This window comes from Solenopsis invicta, chromosome 7 (genome assembly GCF_016802725.1).
Source record: "Solenopsis invicta isolate M01_SB chromosome 7, UNIL_Sinv_3.0, whole genome shotgun sequence".
NCBI classification, from domain to species: domain Eukaryota; kingdom Metazoa; phylum Arthropoda; class Insecta; order Hymenoptera; family Formicidae; genus Solenopsis; species Solenopsis invicta.
The window spans coordinates 16850848-16872842 of NC_052670.1; the positions used below are offsets into that span (position 1 = coordinate 16850848).

The window sequence follows — 21995 nt, forward strand, 5'->3', positions numbered from 1 at the left end:
TTATAATTATTTTTTAAATATAATCTACTTTAGCACATTTTTAGATGAATAATATTGGAAAATCACTATATCATTTTTATCTTTTTTTTTCTTATTATTCTGTATTAAATAGTGAAATATTTCCTTTACACAGCCAACCCAAATGATTACTGATGATCTTGATTCTCAAGGAGGTCAAAGTTACTGACCTTTCTCCTAGCTCGTTATTTATTAAAAAGTTGTTAATAAAACAATTTTCATAAGTAGCAGGGGTTGGAAAGGTGAATCTTCCTTTGCGAGAATGATTACATTACATTTTACTAATGAAAATTATTTTGTTAACAATTTTTCAATAAATAACGAGCGTCGAGGAAAATTAATGATTTTGACTTTCTTGAGCATTACGATCAGTCGGAAGTTATTTGACGCTAGTTGTGTAAAAGGAAACATTTACCTTTATTTGTATAAATGTAGAATTCAAAGCATAAATATTATACGAATTATTGTATATTTATAAATATAAAGATAGAATATAAAGGTACGAATCTAATATAACGGTGATATAATTTATGTATTTTTAAATTTGATAAGAAAAAAAAAGATGGAATAAAGAAAGAATTAGTTATTATTTTTATTATTCTATATTATTGTTAATGTGTCTCTTTTGAAGTTTGCGTGCATTTTAATGATCTTATCGACTCAGCGGGTCATGCGGCGTCTACAAGTCAGTCGTTATGTTATGACGCAGTGATGAACCGCGAGAAAGGAATATATGATTTTTTCATCGTAACGACTACATTGTATACCCCGCATAAATCAAGCTGATAAGTCAGGGCTACTACGGTTCCGCGAATCATTGCAGCTTACACTAGCGATCAATAATGCCTTTTCGCTTCAAGTTAGCTGCGTTGCGGATTTTCCATAGCGCATATAATGTATTTTTTTGTGGAAAATGGAACGTACCTAACTTCAAGTAAAAAGGTATTTTTGAATCCTAGTTATTGAGCGGTTATGATAATGTTGTCAAAATAATACAAAAGTAATAAATTCAAGAAATGTATCTTGTGTCTGCGACAAGTTTTTAAGATTACAATCAATATTAGTTATATACTGTTAAATTAAAATAAATATAAAAGAATGCAAAATGCGTTCTGAAATAGTTTCATACATAAAATTGGGATTGAAATTCTATCTGGCATATGCTGCCCTCTGCAAAGAAGAGTGCCAATTAATCCGAATAGGAATTTTTAAATTTATCTTAAAATATTTTATTTGGAATGTGATCATTAAAAAAAAAAGATAAAAAAAGAACTGATTTTCAGATGTGAATTATATTTTTGCCTTTTTTACTCTCATCGTGCAACCATTCAAATCTGATCATAGCGGCAACCGTTCTGTTTTTCTGTTCATCATCATATCGAAACTCCAATAGGACTTCGAATTACGATTGTAATCTGGAAATTTTTGTAAATTAATTTTCAGAGGCAATTAGACAATGAAATTCTATTCTATATTTAGTTTCAAGGTAATTCTAGTGAAGCTACCAAGCGCGTAATAATCGAAATGTTATGTTACTTGAGGATTATTAATAACGATATTAGTTCTAGGGGTGGAAACTTTATAAAAGTAACGCGTTATCATTACTCTTTAGATAAATCTTTACATTAGAAATCCACTCCAATCATTTTGACTTTGATATACAGAAGTGAGGAAACTTCTATCTTCTTACAAATTAATCCGCGGTCACACAGTTTTTGAAGTTGAAACTTACATAAAATTAAAAAAATGTTAATTCTCTCATTTAAATTGATGAACACTTCTCATAACTTGATGTTGATACATATATATGTATATATGTTATCAAGATCATTTTGAGTAATCTTCAAAAGTTTTAGCCGATAACCGTGTTGTTTAACAAAAAGTTATTAATAAAAAAGTGAGAAATGTTATCATCTCCGATGATCTTGATTATTTAATTGTTATTTTTGTTTTTGAAAAAAAGAATTAAGTATATATCGAATGAAGCGCTAATGTATGTTATACTAGATTTTTATTTTATAATCAGTTCTTATACTACAACTGCATTTTGCAAAATAATATTCCTAATTGTAATGGTTGAAAATTCAAACCCATTTTCTATAAAATTTTGGTTTTTGAGGCTGACATATGTACTACAATCGAGAGTAGAGTGATTTTACCTTAAATGATAGAATACATTTTTGTCGAATAAAGTCTTTGCGTTCGAGACAAAAGGATTTTGGAAGCTTTTAAATACATTTGATTCAAAGAATTACATTAATACGTTTCTTCTTCCTATTTTTGGTTGATCATATCTAATTTTAAAAAACTATAATTGACTGGTTACAGTCAATATTTTTCAACAATTAAATTTTTTTTTTAAATAAAAGTTTAGAATCTCAGAAATGTGACTGCATAATCGGTATTGCCGAAAAATGATTTATTGTGAAGTTATAAAGGAAAAAAGCGAAAATAAAAAATTGTTAAACCCACTTTTTTTAAAGTCATATCTTTGCAACAAAAAACTTTTAAGGATTTTAAAATACGATGTTTTAAAACTAAAAGAATTTCAAAGAAATTCTATTTTTGAAAGAATACTTTCAAAAAAATCATGTCACTGTCATTTCTTTAAAAAAATATAATTATGTAACAAGAATATATGAGGTACTTTTACTGAGGATTAACTCAATGTGTCTAAAATTGCAAATTGATGTGTTTTACGATATATTTTGGATCCTGCGTAAAGCCTCCTTTTCCACAGTACTATATAGTATTCTAACTTTAGACAAAGTATATGCGAGTAACGTACGCGAACGGACCTGTTCTAACGTGTTTTGTCCGATTTTTTTATATGAGATTACTCACAAAAAAGTTACACTTACACACTATACGGGTCCCATTGACCCCAACAAAACTTTGCTGCTATGCCGTTCAAACTCTAGTTGATCAAAAAAGTTGATCAGTCACATCAACCGAAAGGGAAAATTTCAAACTTTTTTTATCCCCTGGTCCAAATTTCCTCATTCCGTCTTCACACAGTAAGCGATTGAAATTTCATAAAGGATTTTCCAGGCCCACTAATGTGTTTAAAGGTTAATCAAATACGTGTACCTAATTGATATTTGACGTGTCATCATTTCTTAAAATAAACAATCTTTAGAAAAAGGATGTGCAATACTGTCCGTTTTTTGTCAATTGTTTAAGATTAACAAACATAAGTGTACAAGTTTAAATTAAAATTAAATAAAATTTAAATAAAAGTATGCGTATTCCAGTGTGCCTTTGTCAAAAACTTGATAGCTCTGAAAAGAATCACCTTTTTTTTACGAAGAAATACTCTGGAATACGTATAATTTTATTTAGAGTAAGAAGTATAATTTTCAAACAATTGTTTTTAATTTTAATGAACGGCCCGTTTATTTATTTTTTTTTATGTTTTTGTTTTGTTATTATCGTTTATATTTATTTATATAAATATATAAATTAAAGCACATGTTACGAATTCTATTACATTTATAGAGGTAAATATAAAGATTGGTATGAATCTATAACATGACGGAGATATAATTCATGTATTTCTAAATTAAAGAAGAAATTATAGAAGAGGAATAAAAGATAAACAAAGAAAGAATTAGATATTTTTTTATCATTTTATGTTACTGCTAGTGTATTTTTTCTTAAATGCGCGCGCGTTTATCATTAATGATCTCATTGACCTGGCGAATAAATCAGGCCAATAAGTCAGGGCTATACTATTACTAACGACCCGCGAATTATTGCACGGCAGTGATATTCACGTCGAACGAGCATAAACGAGCATAACGAATATCTTTTCTCTAAAGCGAGCTAATGTAGTAGATAGGCATATAGATTAGAGCTTGTTTTATTTCTTTCTCTCTCATTCGTTCTCTCCTTTTATTTCCTTTCGAGATTGGTAAAAGGACGGTAAAGACGACGTGTCTCTGTCATTCTGTCTATTCTGTCCGACTTGTCAAAATAAGGATTAAGAATCTTGGGGATCCACAATTTTACGTCACGCGTTTACCTTTCGGACTCGTTTGAGTGTTGCGGCACTGAGAAAAAAAAAGTTGAAATATTAGCAATCAAATGTTACTTGTGTCAGAAAACTTGTGTTTTTCTTAATATTTATTTTGGTTACAAAAAATTCGATTGTAATGACGAAATATACATTTATGTGAAATATATCTCATTTTTCTTATTAATTTTTGTTTATTTGCTGAGAATAAGAATTTAATTAATTTGTCACTTAAAACATTTATTTTAATGAAATAAATTTATATACCATCAATAAAGTTTTAAATATTTTTTTCTCAGTATAGGCACGTATCGCTGCTGCGATAAATAAAGGGAATAAGTACGACATAATTCCAAGAGACGTGGTTTGACTTTGAAGAATGGAAAAGCTGTACAAAGTACGCTCTTTGATAAAACGAAGTCACGTACAGGTCCAGACTGTCGATCTTTGAACTGTTATAATTTCGCGCAAAACAATCTTTTTGGGATTATTTTAAAGGGCGAAGTTTGTATTTTGAAACGACTCTAGAAAATTTTTTTTTCCACGAAATTATAACGATTCGAAGATCGGTAATCTAGACATAACTTTTTTTGTCTGAGTGTGTAAATCGTATCTATAACTATTATATAATAATTATCATCTTTGAGCCATACGTTAAATTCGCGTTTATTAATCGTGAATATACTGACGATATATTTATGATAATGTCGATATGTTTATAGACAGTAATGCTGCTTTTATTATTGAAAAAATCAACAGAAAATAATAAAATAATAAAAGTCACGAGCTAAACAATTATACACCGTTGATTGAAACTGATGTAGATTTTGTCTTTGAGCTTCTACATTGTTGTTTTTTTAAAGATTCTAAAGATTTTATTATATTAAGAGAAAATATAATATAAACAAATATACAAATTGCAATTTTATATATACATTTGTCTTTTTTTTATCGGACTCGCGGTTCAATTAATTAAAAATATTTGATCACGGCTTGGTGTGCGCGGTTAGTAAAACAATATGGTTCGGTTTAATTCGATGTAAATTGCGTGTAAACGCGATTGGCATTTGTCATTTTGTGTATGTGTCGATGAAATATTGAGTGCAGTTAATTACAAAACGACAGATATAATTACTGCAACCGTTATTTTTTTTTCCCCTTTTCGCGTAATGCTCAGCGTTTGGTACACATATGATATCTTCGTACAACGAAGAGAAAACGAAATTTATCGGGGGAAGTATCAAAAGGCTTTACACATTCACATTTTATGCTTTTATCTAGAATTTGTGATGGGATGATTTTTCTCTTTTCCTCTTCCTTTCCCGGATTTTTTCTATTATTTATGCGCTCACAGGCATCTCGGTGCAAAGATTTATGCTTTCAACGGGCCGTATGGTTACGGCAGACTCCGCGTACCTTTTATTTCCAGGTCGATCATCTCACAGCTACCAACAAGAATTCATTGGCGTGATTTCGCCATCGATTCTTCACGCTCCATAGATACGGCACTGGCGCCACCTTCTTCCTGTCCCCTCTTCCAAGGATCCCCCTCCGCAAATGCATTAGCGGCGAGAGAGCTTTTAGTGACGTCACCCACATACAGATACGCACGCACGCACGCACGCACGCACGTACGTATGCACGCATGCACGCATGCATCACGCGTTGCTCACGCTCACGTGACGCATACACGTGCAACATGCGCAACACGCACGTGGGATGGAACGCGAGTTGTGAAAGGAAAGTCCATCCGCGGGAGAATGTGCGTGGGGTACTTCTGTTTCCACTTCCATCAAGCCCCACTTTCGAGGATCCGGTCTAATCTTTTGTCTCGGCCTCCTCCTCCTCCTCCTCCCCCTCCCCCTCCTCTTCTTCTTTTTCTTCCTTTTCCTATTGGTGCTTTTTCAACGACCTCTTCGCACATCTTAGAATGTGCGTTGCAATTTTTCTGCCGTCGACAATCGACGGGATTTTACGATTTTACGAGATCATCCGATGATGGATAATGTTCAGATACCTGAATCCTCCGCTTGATATGGAAGCGCAAAAATAGCTGCGAAAAAGTCATAAAACACTTTCCGTACTCAAACACGTTTAAAAAAATGCGATATATTTTTGAGATCATATTGTACTCTTCTACTTTTATTGTGACATATAAAATTTAATTAATCTTTTAATATACGTAAATTGGAATTAACAGGATATTCTTTTTGAATGTCCAGTACGTTGACGATTCATCGATTTTAAAGCCTGAAAGTAACAATGTCTAACAAAAAAAGCATGAAAGTAATCTGTTCTCAGTTTTTTTGGGCACTGAATACGGTTCTATTTACTAAATTTGTTATGTTACGCTTTTGAGATAAGTATTTAAAATTAAAATTGCAAAAAATAACTATTTTTAGTATATGGCATTATAATTATGTGTATTGAAAAAATGTATTGCAATCAATTTGATTGAATTAAAATTATAATCCTTTGACTGTATATGGCGTACAAAGTAACATCTGCTCGTAATTCTAAAATCGGCAAACGTGTCTGTCTGAGTATCCTAAAAAAGTAGGTGTTAGAGACTCGGAGCCGGCTCCCAGAGCCACTACAAAAGACCAAGATAGCGCTGAATGCCGAGCATGTAGTCTCGCACGAATGTGTCAAATGTACATGTAATTTTTTTTCCATATGTAACAATTTTCCTAAATATTTATAAAAAAAAATTTTGACAAAAGAGATCTCTTAAAAAGACGTTTTTTTGGTAAAAACAATGTCTTTTTAAGAGATTTTGATAAATCGTTGCTTCTCTATTTAGATGTTATCAAAAAATAGAATACCGGACGATGGATGAAATTCGTTATTTGCTTCAAAATTCAATAAAAATAAAATATTCAATAAACGATGTTAAGAAAATAGCATTGGACATGATAGACATATAGAATACACATATGTAGGAAGGTACAAAAGAAAAGTATGCAGTCGAAAATTTAAGTATGTTATCAGAACTTTCGATTCTTAAAGGTAATTTGTTATATCAATCATGATTAAAATAATATTAATAATTATTATATGTAGATTTTATTGCGTCAAAGTTTCGACTTAAACATATGTCATTAACGGTCTACTAAATGTTTTATAATAATATTATTCACAAAATTAAAAGTTTTTCTACGTCCCTGAATATTAATCTGCTGTCAAAGAAATCACGTATTGATAATTTTCAAAATGTAAAAATTAATATAGTGGGTGTAAAAATTTAAAAATATTTGAATTTTTGAAATAATTAATGTATTTTAGCAACGTATTTTAATCTTTTTTAATTCTCGACATATTAAATAACAAGTCAAATTTATCGAGGCATATCATTTTTTTTCTCTTTCTCTTTTTCTGTCTCTTAACAATTTTTTATTATTGTCTTTTATCTGGAATCGCCAAGAGAACATTTAGAAATAAAAAATAAATTTCAAAAGTTTTTAGCTTTTATTTTATTTTTTTAAAAGTGTTTTTTAATTAAATATTAGGAAAATGTTGTTGCAGTAACAAATAATTTGGTTAAAATGTGTTAAACAAAATTATATAAATAAAAAAAAAAGAATCTTAGAACTCGGAAGTCATATACATTTGGCCATCTAGAACAGTATAGTTCTTATACCTACAACTAAGACTGTTATTCCATAAAGCTTCACTAAATATTTAATATAAATAAATATTTTTTTTATTCACATGCATTTTGCAGAGCAACTAAATTTTTTGTTATGTCAAACAAAAAATTTAAATTGAGAGAATAATAAAAATATTTAATTGAGCCTTCAGCAAAAATTGTTATTTTTTAATAGCAACTAAATATTTTATAATAATTTTTAAATAGCAAAAATTTAGTTGCTTCTGTCAAATACATGTCAATAAAAAATATACGTTTATATTAACTAAATAATTGTTGTTTGATACATTTTAATTATCAAATTATTTGTTATAACAAAATATTTTTACTACTGCATTGATAATATAATTTTGTTTAAAATGATAGTGAAAATAATATAGTTTTTAGTATTTTGCAAATAATTTTTATTTCGCGTCTCACTCGCATTTTTATCTATTTCTAAATTTTTTTACTTCTTTTTTTTTCTCTAAAATTTTTACGACACTCTTGAAGACGTGACATCAATTGAAAAACCTTGCTTGACAATATTGATATTAAATTAGCAATTTAAAAATGTTTAAATGTTTAATATTAACTTAAATAACAATTAAAGAAGATTTGGAATATTCTTAATAAAAAATTGCAACTTTAATTTAACTTTTTTTTGTTTAACAATATAATTAATTAAGATGAAGGTTTGGTAATTCACATCTCTTGATTCGACGTGAATTGTTATTTTTTCATTATTTGTTAATTTTTACTTTATTCACTTGTATGTCAAAAGTGTGACGATAACATTTGTAATCTAATAGTCGAGAGGCACGTGCTCATTTTGACCATAATGATCTTACAATGACTGCGAAATTCCATTCAGCTTAAGCGTATATTGGGAAGAAATTCACCTGTTTTATACGGGTATTTTGCCTTTATTGCTCATCCATTCGTATATAGGCAATCGTGTAGCTTCGTGTTTATCGTTAGACCGTACGGTATTATTATTGGTCAAGCACGTCTCCGTATACGATACGGGATTCTCGAGAAAATGGAAGCGAGAGAGTTACCTCGTTACTAAATGGACCAGAAAAAGACGTCGTCGTAAAGCGCGCGACGACGATAAAAACTCGCCAAATTAAAAATTCAGCGATAAGCGGGGATTATAGACGCGGGATCTTCCCATGTTATCTTTATAACAGCTTGTATTGCCGTGTTTTTCGATGTATACCTACGTTTTCGTACGGTCGGGATGCAATCGAAGCGAAATCGCGCTGCGTCGAACTCGACGCGGACAAGCTGCGTATGCGAAATAGGAAAAAAAAGTTGAGAGCGCACGAATTTTACGGAGAATACGAGCTTTCTTGTTTCTAAGCGTATTGTTTTGTGTTGTTTGTTCCTTTGCCACTTGATAAGTCGTAGCGTGTCTCACGAACGAAAACGGCGGTTTCTAATCGATCCGAAATGTTTAAGAAAATCGAGATAAAGGATCGCTTTAATTCACCCTGCCGGAGTCGGGACAAACTTTCCGGTCTGGACCATTACGCAAAGAGACGAATCACTTAAGGGGTTCGCCAATTTCCTCCCTCGCTCCCCGTCCTATCCTATCCTTCGCCAATGTTTCCTAGTCTAGTCCATCGACCAAACAAATTTACAGTTCAACAGTAAATCTCTAGAAACCGTCCGATCGGTTTAGCCATATCCCTTTCTCGCTCCAGAATTTCATATTTCTATTTATGCGTGACTGCATCCCAGTTGATGGGCGCGGGAAAACGATTTCTCGACGACTACAAACTGTATTCGTTGACCGTAAAATAAAAAGAGGGGAAAATACAAGTTTTCCGAGTCAAATGAATGGGAGGTCCAAACGACCACATACATACATTGATATATAAAGGAGATGTAACGATTTAAAACAGATCGTCACATAAATGCAAAAGATAAATTATACATGTGAAAAATATGCACGGGTAACCGCACAGTATATATCCTGTTGGCCTCTTTTATTTTTCAACGCATATATTTTCAAAACGGTTACATTTCGACAGTCTCATCGAGAAACAAAATTTAGATTTATAATACTTGTTACACTGGCAATATAAATGTACACTATCGCTCAAAAGTTTGGAGTGTAATTTTTTTTTTTTTTTAACCATGATTCTTTACAGATAGAGGAAAGTTGCCAATACTGGCACAGCGCTCCTAAAGCGGCACTCCCTTATTTCTCGGAAACTAAACATTAAACTGTATTACCGCACTGATAAAAACATGATCTACTTAGGTAATTAAAGGAATAAAAACCCATAGTTCATGCATTCATAGCTTTAGTCTATATAACATTTTTTTTAAAAAACAAATGAAAAGTTAAAATAAAATTTGCATGATTTTGTTTTGAAAATTTCGTAGTTTAAACAATAGCGATTAGATTATTGATATTAGATCATTATATGTTTGTAGTTTCCTAAAACTGTTTTATTTATATATTTTTTTTTTATATTTTCCTCATAATGCGGTTTGGAATATAAAATCACCGTGCAGTGTATACTTTTCTAGTACACCTCTCCATGAGAACGCAATAAGGACGAAATTTTTAACTATAATATTGACAATTGATTCATATATGTTTTCACATTTTCTTTAAGGTAAGAAAAATATTTTGTTGGACGGGACAGATCCATGTATATACTGATAAAAAAAAAATGTATAATGGGAGGATTCAATTCTAGCATTTTAATTTTGTAAACTGTGTTGTTTTTTTTTATAAATTTTGTTATTTAATACATAAAAATATATTTTATTATTTAGTTTATTTATTTATTTTATAATTAACTCTCTCCTAGGAGCTGTGCCTGAATTCTGTTATTACTCCCTATCGTGCTAATTTTGGGACTCAATTTTTTAGGCCTTTTCTTTGGATTATGTTGTGAAAACATTATTTGTTACAAAATACGAAACAGTATTATAACTGCTACCATCGAATAAAAGAAACTTTCTTCTATTTTGTATTCATGTTTATAAAGTTTTAATCTTAGCTGTTGTTTAAGAAATGGCGAAAACGAAGTATTGGTATATCAGTATGGATGACTTTTCTTTGCAATTATTTTCTGGTAAAGAAAAGAAAAGGATAATAACGGCACCGTAGATAAAATGCGAAAACAAAAGTACCAATTGGTTAATCAAAGAATCATAAAATTCATGCTATTATATTTTGTCTCATAGAATTCTTTAAAATCTTCTCATCGACTTGCTCTTTCCGTGACGCTTAGTTTGGAAAAAAACTGGATTAACATAAAAGCATCTCTCGTTTATGGCCGAACATACCCCGATATATGCGTTCCTCGAAATTTCAACGTCTCGCTGGCGTCTTGTTTTCGCCCCGTATCAGAGAGTCGTGGCAGCCCTTTTTCCTTTCTGAATACGGATAGGGATTGAATTTGTCAAGGCAGTGGTCAAACCACTTTTTAATGTTTCGTGGGAGATTATTTCGCTACCTCTCATGAGCGGCCGGTTCGTAACATTATCTTTTTCATCCGAGAGGCCTGCCTGGCACAACAATAGTTCTTAAAAGATTATGCGCGTCAATATTTTCTACCTACGGTCGTGTACCTTTCAAAAATCAATAACAAATATGCACTGTTAAATAATAAAGGATAAAAATTAAGTTAATTCCTTCGATTAAATAACATTTTGTTATTTTTCAGTTCCCTGCGAGTCAAAATTTTTATTTTAACATAAAACATGTAGTTAACAACACAACCTCAATCAATCCATTTAAGTTGTTTTAAAGTAAACCTAATCTATATTAATGTGTTCACTTAATAAATTAAATTTGTGTCAAATTTAATATATTTTTTTGTGCAAAAATGTTTAACTTCGTTGTCTTATATTGAATTCGATTAGACGCACTAGTGCGCACTGGTGCACATTAAAGCCATCGTATACAAATCTACGTAAAGATAAATGATACTTGTCACTTTTACACTTGAGTTTTTAGATTAGTGTACAGCGGCTTTAATGAGCACTAATACACCGCCGTAATGCAATCAAATTCGCTATTAGTTAAATTAACAGTATACTGAGTAGGAGCAATAGCGATCTGTAGAAGTAATTAAAAATGACTCAAATTATAATTTGACATTTCAAATTTAACAATGTATGACGTACGTACATGACCTTGAAGTGTTTAAATTCGCTGTGTACGCTTTATTTAATCACAAATGCGAGCAAAACTTCAAATTTATATTTTTTAGATTTATTCTTCAGTTAGGTATACATTTTATAACGATCACTCTTTGTATTATTATAGATAAAAGGCAGGATTGCGCGCTTAATTTGAATGAGATTTTTATAAAGAAAGAAGAGCGGACGATTGAAAATCGATTTGTAAATATTTGAGAAACCGATCATCAAAAGTTATTCAAAGAAAAAAACGTGATTTTGTTTTCGATTGATTGAAGTCTAATTCTTGACGTGACTCGAAGCACGATATTCACGGCGGTCCACAAGTTAAATAAAAGTGCAGAACAAGTATAGTGTACGGCTTTTTTACAGAATTCCTCGAAATGGCTTATCGGGATCGAAGCTAAACCGTTTAGGACTCATATTTCTGTCTCTAGAATTCTTATCGAAACTCTTTGACTCGATACCACTAATTTAGCGTCCTAAATGCGCGTGTATGTGTGTGCATGCCATCCAGTCTGCCTCGGTATAACGGATCTGTAACAATGACTCAACCTATCAGGAATTCGCTGCGTCTGGTTGATCGACTGGAATTGGACGCTAACTACATAGCCAACCGGTGTAATTGTCTCCTAGCAAGTAAAAAAATGTGCTGAATTTCTTTAACTCCTTCGATCACGGCTGTATGAGAAATTTATTGATTTTTCAATTATTCAACGAGCATGTTCTCGTAAAAAAAAAATAGAAATAATGACTTTGATATCGATGGCTTCGTCCATTTCTTTTATATTTAATAGCGGTCGTATTATATTCGATACGACAGTGTGCGATTGGAGCAATGTTTCTCCCGTTTCTTTTACATTTCAATAAACCTTTCGTCATTTTTTGTCACTTTAATTGCGACGCGAAATTGTACACTGAGGTTTAATGGATCCTAGCTCTCACATTTCTCTCTCTGTGTCTTATGTTAGATATTTTTTCCCCTTTTCATTCACCGCGATTCTTTCGCGTTATTAAGTAGACAAGAGTTAGGTACATATATGTTATACGTCTTTCTTTGGAAAGCAATTCTTAGCAAATTCTTTTCCTCAGATTTTAAATAAAAATTAATCTCGACGCGTTTGTTTGTTTACGTTGTTTTTGATTTGAAGAATCTAAATTAACCCTTCACGTATATCTAGAAGTTCCGCAACGAAATAGCGTCTAGTGTAAAACAAGCATATCTGTTTATCTGGCTGTCCTCTTTAAAAAAGTAGGTAGTAGAAGCGACTCGAGGCAGTGATTACGAAAGAAGACTAATATATCGCTGAATGGCGAGCATGTAAAATCTCGCACAGACGTATCAGATCCGTGTTACTTTTTTTCTATTAGTAACAATTTTGCTAATTAATGAAAAATGATTTTTTATCGAAACTTTTATCTTTTCCAATTTTTGACAAATTGTTGATTCTCTATTTAGTTATTGTCAAAGAATGGAATACCGGTTGACAACAATGTGTGTTTATTACTTGCTTTAAAGTTTGTTAAAAATAAAATATTGAATAAATAATGTTTATTAAAATAACTATGAAATCTTTAACTGCAATGTAGAGAGATATTTCATGTATTTTCTTGTAGATTTTTTTTCATACTTTAAGATAAGAGAAATAACGTCAAACGTGACAAATCCATGTGTGCATTGGAAAAATATTGAAAAAAAACCTATGTATCCGAAGTTTTTTGGGAAGTGTATGATAGAAATGATACAGGAGAGAAATACCAGAAATACTCTCCGATTACGTTTATAACTCTATTCCTTTGTGCATTTAAGATTTATTCCAAACTGAGATCTTGTAATGAGATGCTAAAATCGATAAGAGTTTCAATATCCGTTTTAATCAATGCCGAGTGCATAAATTCAATAAATTGTCGTATCTAAAAATACGGGACGGAAAATGAAACTCCTTTGAAAAATTGACATTTCCTGGACTTTATGGAATGGCTTCGTAAAAGTGTTATATTCGTTTGTTGCAACTACTGTATTTCTCTTTCACAGACTCTGAGTAGCCTCGACGACCACGCTCAGGCTCAGGATGTATCCACCAATTCAACCGGAAATAGTACAGTAACTGCCAGCGCGACGCAATTGCTGTGCTGCCTGATCCCTGAAGAACCCTTTGAGAAAACGGTCTTGCAGACTCGCGTTCAAGATATTGCCGGGTAAGTCCTTCAAACGCTCAATTTATGAGTACAGTCTTATGCTATGTGATCTCGAAACTTCAATATTGGCGTCGCATAAGAACCCAATCCTTTTAAACGATAATAACGTTTTTATTAATGTATATTATTGGAAGTTGTGCAGCCGAACGTTGCGAAGGAATTGTTTTGTGTAGAATTCAAATGTTTTCATATTTGTATCTTTAGTATTTGTATATAATCTTTTTTTCATTCCAATTTCTCAAAAATACTTCTATCACTTCAAACTTTTTTTTTACAAAAGAATTTTTTTTGTAATTTTTATATCCATTTTTAAAAGATTTATTTTCTTAAGTTAGTGCAAAATTGAATTAAAAAATTCAATAATTTAAAAAATGCACAGGTTGATGTTAAAAATATTTATTAAATGTTTATTAGTTATAAATTATTTTAATGATAATTTTTGAGTATTATCTGAATATCTGAATATAACATTATACTACATTTTAATAAAATGTTATGGTTTTAATTAAAATTTTTAAAATGATGTACTAAACTAAAATCTATTTTTAATTAAAAATATAGTATATAGTTTAATAAGACATTTTAAATAATAAAAACACATTGGAATATTAAACAAATACTAAATATTTAATTGACAAATATCTGTTTTATTTAAATTAATTCTACGACGTCTTAAATTTGGAAGGATTAATGTGTAATTTAAGAATTTATTAAACTATTTCTAATTATATTTCTTGAGATTTAAAAATTACATTATTGGTACTCCGTATCAACGAAAAATATCGGCAGTATTGTAGAGTATTCGATTATTAGTTGCAAAATCGCGGACCATTAAAATTAATCTTGGTAGGCGACTAAAGTATTATTTCACTGATTAGGATAATCGAAGCATAATTAGCAGTGTTCCACTTCTTTCTGGATGTTACGAACGCTCTACGTAATGGCGGGCAATCATCTACAATGAAATCGTAACTTCTGTAACGTGTCTTTACGCGTCTTCCCGTCTTTTTTATAGAATTCCTCAATAAAAGGGCTAAAGCCGCTGAGATAGTATTTATTTTTGATTAAGACAAAAAAAAAACGTTAACATGACAGTAAAAACGTACAAAATTTATTAAAAAAGACACTAACGCGTCATCAATGTAAGCGTCACAAATTTGATGTTACTCAAACATTGAGAGATCTATTTGGTTGAAAAAGATTGGTTTTTTAATTGAAAGTTAAATTTATCGTTGTCTTTATTATGTGATATCGATTGATCGTTTGGAACTCGATCGCGTCGCATGTGCGACTTCGTAAGCCAATGTCGTCATACATTTTAATGTTTTTTATTTATATGTATTTTGCAGAAGCAACTAAATTTTGTATTATATGTAAAACAAATTATTTGGTTCTTGTTAAAAATTTCTTCACTAAACAACTTTTGTTGAAGACATTAAATTTTTTTATTTGTTTTGTGTAACAAAAAATTTATTTCTGTTAAATGTAAATTAATTTGATAATAAAAAATAATAAAAATATTTGCTTATACTAACTAAATAGTTTTTGTTCGGTGCATTTTTAATGAAACTATTTATTTTTACAACAAAACATTTTTTTTAAATATATTCTTTGAATGTTACATACTGGAAGGTTTACTGGAAGGTTTTTGTATGTTGCAAAATTTGAATTTTTCGACTCAGAAAATAAATAGCACCGGCCTAACGCAATTTTTTATGTTAACCTGTAATGGTCAACCGGAGTTTTTTGGACCCTACTTTAAGGGGACCTAACTTTAAGGATACACAGACCATTCAAAATCGAACAACCTTCTATGAAATTATTTGTTATCTGAAAGTATACTATTTTGAGATTACATTCCTAAATTTTTGTTAAATTATCTCAAAAATTAAAAATTTTATGAATACTTTTGTAAAAAAAGTCAAATTTTGCAATTTTTTATTTGAATTTTTTTTATTATGTTAAATTTTAATAAAAAAAAAAATATTGGATGATAAAGAACAGACCTCAACATATGTCCAGTAAAATTTTTGCGATGAAATATCAAAAAGCTGGCAAATGGCGACTGATTTTGTGTCAGAGGGTCCAGTGGACTCCATGTGACCGTTATGTTATTATTTGGAAGTGTGACCATTACGGATCGATATATATCACTAAATTTTGTTAATTATGTGAAACTTTGTTGGTCTTATTCAAAATTTTATTCACTAAACTAAATTATGTTAATATTACTAATTTTTCGAGTTAAATTTTTTGTTATACATTAATATATTAATAAATTCAACTGAAGTTGATTAAAATATAAAGACTCCGAATTCGGGATAGAAAACCGTTGACTCTGGCTAAGACAATTGATAAGGCTCTGTCTTTGCAAAGTATCAAGCCCTACGTGAGTGTATTAATTATATTTCGTAGTATTCTTTTTACGGGAGAACGCTCAGCCGCGCATCCTTCTATGGATGATTTACGTACTGCTAACGGTCGTGACAATAAATACATGTATAATTATTAGTAATATAGTGAAATAAATGCGTTTGTTATCGCTAGTATAAAACTTTGTTGAAAGAAACAAGTCCATGTAAGAAAAAAAATTTTATTATTGCAACATTTTACTTGTTTCTGATAATATATTTTTCTCTTAATACAAACCAATTTTTAATTCAGTGAAACAAAACGGTTCAAAAAAATTTGGCTTTTCTTCGAACCAAAAGGATTCTCTATAAGAAATGTGCAAAAATGTTTTCAATTTATTCGTAACTGTTAGTTATTTTTCTACAATGTTTCTTGCGTCAGTTGACAGTGGATCCTCATCCTTTTCACTGAAGCTATTAACGTTTGATAAGTTTTCACGCATCTTATATGCATTCACGTGAGCGAGTGCGCGACTCTCGTTCGAAACCCGTGTCTTTTGATCTGGTCGAGTCACTCATTGCGCAAATACACACCATTCAAGATGACGCGCGCCCCTTTGAATGGGAGACGAAAGAACACTCGTTGTGTGTGCTTTCCGAGGCCACCGCCGGACCACCCTGTCTGAAAATATAACCGCGCCGTGTCGCGCCGATTCCGAACTTAATACGCGAGTCACGCAAAGTGACGAGACGCAAACCGTGTTTTCGTAGCATCGGTCGATCTTTGGTCTGAGTGACATTTCGCACCTGGGTCAACTTCCTTCGCGAGGACCCCCCAAAACGCCAGTTTAACTCCTTTGCTGCTTCCCTGCCGCGCTCTCACGCGCTCGTCCCCTTTTTCCTCGCTCGTGTCTTCCGGGGAGCAAAATCCTGTCGCGTGTTCTCATATCTCTCGTCTCTTCCGTCGAACGTTAAAACGTTGTACATCAAACGTTATACGTCACCAAGATAATAACGTGAAAACGTTTAACGCTTATTTTTATTAATGCAGATTGCCTTTAGCTTTTTTAGGTCCGTTTTATAATATGTGGTAATTAAAAGATTAGGTTTTATGTATATATTTAATATAATATATACATATATACATATATGTATATATTTATTATATATAATTATAATTGGAAAATTAATAAACACATTAACAATAAAAACAGTGGTCAATTTAACTTTTTTTAACTTGATTAAATTTTTTTAATTATTTACCTATTTAACTTAAATACATAAATACTTGAATCTTTTTTTCTCACAAGAAAACCGTTGAAAATGTTTCTCACCGATTTTGATGAGCTTTGGATATGTTGTAGAACATTAAAAAATATTAGACTTATTAGATTCATATTTTTTTATCTGTTTATTTCGAGGTTTAGAACTTGAAAATAATGAATTTTTTCATTTTTAGCGAATATCTTTGAAACTATGAGATATATGAAAAAAACGTTTTATGCAAAAGTTTTAGAGATTTTTTTTAATACTTTGGATAACAATATATTTATTTTTTGGAAAAAATCAATTTTTTTTTAAATTTCTAGTATTTTTCTAAATCTCAAGATAAGCAGATAAAAAGATATGAGTCAAATATTTTTCAATGTTTTACAACATATTTAAAGCTCCTTAAAATTGATGAGGAATCATTCCGACCGTTTCCTTGTCAAGGCTGTAATATTAATTATTATAATACACAGTTTTCTAGCTTATGATTAAATAAACTAAAGAATTATGTATATGTTTGCGCATAATTTTTTATTTATTTAATTATAAGCTTATGAAAGTATGTATTAATTTTTAAGTTATAGTTATCCAAACATTTTGGTTAACCATACATGAAAACGAATCTAAGGTCGGTATTCATAGTCGATTCTTATATTTAACATCATTTTAAGTATCATCTTAAGATGCCATCAACCAATCAGAGTATTAACATTTTAAGACGTTACTTAACCTTTAAACACACCGATCCTGTAAAATACGGAAACACATTTTTGGGTCTGAGAGACTTTTCCAACTTTGAGAAGCTATAACTTTGATTACAATCAATATTTTTTAACAATTTTTTTTTACTGAAAGTTCAGAATCTCAGGAGTGTGACTTCACAATCGGCATTGCCGAAAAATAATTTATTGTGAAGTTGTAAAGGAAAAACCATTAAGCAAAAATGAGAGATTGGTTAAAAATTTACTTTTTCTTCAAAAAATCATATCTTTGCAACAAAAAACTTTTAAGGACTTTCAAATACGGTGTTTTAAAGCTAAAGAGTCACACTGTCAAAATAAAATTTGGCAAAGTCATTCTTTTTAAAAAGTATAATTATGTAACATGGAGAATATGAGGTATTTTTGGGCATCTAGAAATCCACTTAAAAAAAAATCATATCTTTGCAACAAAAATCTGTTAAGGACTTTACAATACAGCGTTTTAAAACTAAAAATTCATACTTTCTCAAAAAAAATTATATCATTGTCATTTTTATTAAAAAATGTACTTATATAACAAGGCGAATATGAGGTATTTTTGATTAAATCGTATCTAAAATTGAAAATTGATGTGTTTCATGATATATTTCGGAAAAACTCCCTTTTCTAGAGCATTCTATAGTTTTCCAACTTTAGACAGAGTATATGCGAGTAACATCCGCAAACCGACCTGTTCGAACGTATTTTGTCCAGCTTTTTTATGTAAACTACTCACAAAAAAAGTTTCACTTACACACTATATGGATCGTATTGACCCTAACAAAACTTTGTTGCCGTGCCATTTGAATTCTAGTTGACCAAAAAATTGATCAACCATATCAATCGAAAGAGGAGATTTCAAACTTTTTTTTTACGTCTTGGTCCGAACTTCCTATCTCATTCCGTCTTCACACAGCAAGCGTTCGAAACTTCATATGAGGTCTCTCAGACCCACTTACGTGTTTAAGAGTTAAGACGATCTTGAAATAAGAATCGACTATGAATACCGGCCTAGGACCTAGATAGCCCAACATATTTTTCTGTTTTATATCCTATTATACATTTTTCAAATTATAATTATATCGATTGAGTCTACTCAAAAAAGATGAAATCATTTATTAGTTAAAGAAATTTTCTATTTTTTTGCGATTTTTTAGAATTTTTTAGATTTTTTGGAATTTTGTTTTAAGTAAATAAATCTCTTTCAAAATTATTTTCGTTTTTTATTTATTTATTATTATTTGAAGAATTGATTTCCTGTCTCTTTTAATTTAAAAATATAATACAATTAAAACCCATAAATTCTTAAAACGGATTTGTAAGAATCGGCCAAGTATTTGAGCACTAATATGAAGAACAATTAATTTTTATTAATCTAACTTATGGTAGATAAAAAAAACGAATAGAATTTTTCGACCTTTATTTGGTCATTCTCAGCTATACAGAAATGAGTTTTACTTATAATTGTTAGAATAAGTAACTCGGTAGTGCAGAGTGAGACACACAATTATTGGTACAAAGTATATATATTTGGTAATGTTACTAAGAGATTTAAAATGCACGCAGCAGCGTGTGTATACGTGGATGCAAGGAGACGCGGGAAACGTAAGAGCACAGACGCGCAGCGTAAGAAGATCGATCCATCGATCTAAGCCTCTAGAAAGTAGTGCCACCACAACCGATAACTACGGCGCAGAACATTTATCCTCAACAATAATAATATAGTAAACAAAAAGTAATTTAATTTTAATTTATATTTAGAAAAATTTTAAATATAAACTCAATATAATAAAGAAAAACGTTAATGATAACAAAGCAAGAAATCAAATCAACTATCAATGATGAATAGAAGAGAAAAATTAGTATTCATGTAAGTGTAAAGTAGATGGAAGGAAAATACCATTTTTTTCATTGTAAGTTAATTCATAAAAATATGTCACACAATAAAATACGATGTGCAAAGGTAATTCTTTGTTGATAAACGAGAAAGATTTGCGCCGTCTGAATATAGAATGTGACGAAACAATGAGAACAATTTCAAATTTTTTGCAAAAGTCCAATGTTTGAATGAAAACTGTGAAAAGTAATAGAAAGTTTGAATTGAGAAAAAAAAACGTATAAAAGTAATTGTTAAATATATACAAAAGTTACAATATAAAACACGTCTGTCCTAGTTAGTAAAATTTCTTGTTACAATAAGTAACTATGAAAAATGACAAGACATGATTGCAAATTGGCATAATTGTAAACAATTAATGCTATTCAAATCAATATACATTATAACATAAACGTATTAAATCGAAAGGTCTTTTATAGTATATATTATCTGTTCTTTGTTCTGCAGTAAACAGTAAAATAATTCAAAATCTCTATTTTTAAGCATCTTTATTTATTCATAATATGTTAAATGGAAATATATTTTGATATTACATAGAAAACAATTAAAAAATGAAACAAGCCTTGAAATGTTTGAGTAAAATGTTATTTAACGAAATATGCGGAATATAATTAAAAATTGTTTAATTATTCATGGAATGGCTCTTTTTTTCTAAATAATACGAAAGTATTATTATATTTAAAAATTACTGATTTTACCAACATATACAAACATCAATATTGTATTTGCTCAACAACATATAATATGTATATTCCCTATCAGCAAACAATGTTTTTTAAATATTTAAAAAATACATTTTAAAAATATTGTTTCTTGATAGGGTTATATTACATTACATTACATTACATTACATTACATTACATTATGTTATATTATATTATATTATATTATATTATATTATACAATTCTTAAGAGGATGCTATAGTGACCGAAGAACTTCCTCGACGTCGGCATTGTAGATTATTTTTCGAGGGAGACCAAGCTATCGCTCTTTGTTCAACACATAGATCTATCTTTGTTTTTCGATTATTTCGCCATCTATAAAAAGACCTATCAACTACAGTCACTACTCTGCTTGCCATTGTTTACGTGCGCTAAGCGAAATTTGTACACGTACAGCTGTTTACATGTTAAACTTTTTTGTTAGGCTTTTGACTGGAATAACACACAGTCAGTGTTGTTTGTTAGAATTTTCTAAAGTGCGGCCTGGTCTCATTTCATACATACGAGCTACAGAACGTTAGTAAATGACAAAAGTTAACCTCGGTTGACAGATCCACGAGCCGAAAATAAATAAATTTTTAATTTTTTGTTAAATTTTCTCGTAAAATTTACCAGCCCGCATTTTGTTTTGGTGCATACTTTTATTCTGTAAAAGGATTTTGTGATCTGTAGAGCCAATTCGAAAATTAATGAACACTGTAATGTGTCGGTAATTCTCGTCACTATAGCATCCTCTTAAATGCACAAAACCTTACCATTACATGGACTCTGTTGCCACAGTGATGATGAAAGTACGCTATTCCGACAAAAGATAGATATATTCTTTATCTTTCAACAAGGTTACATTAGGTTGAATATTTAGATATTTTCAACACCTTACTACAATTTGCATTATTTCGTTCGCTTTTTCACTCTTTTAATTTACTCGCTCGCTTGCTCTTTAATTTTTTCACTTGCTTACTCTCGACACTAGTAGGTAGGCGAG

General features: G+C 30.5%; 1 protein-coding gene across 3 annotated transcripts in view; it reads left to right on the plus strand.

The window, feature by feature from the left end:
• Positions 1-21995, plus strand: part of LOC105199686 (S phase cyclin A-associated protein in the endoplasmic reticulum) — a 95634-nt gene that overhangs the window by 22155 nt on the left and 51484 nt on the right. For 2 of the 3 annotated variants that reach the window (XM_026138389.2, XM_039451691.1), the window contains exon 11: positions 13867-14030. In XM_026138389.2, the coding sequence (XP_025994174.1) occupies positions 13867-14030 (164 nt within the window). Of the gene's footprint in view, positions 1-13866; positions 14031-14908; positions 15461-21995 lie in introns of those variants that run through there. The other variant, XM_039451692.1, reaches the window with a different exon arrangement.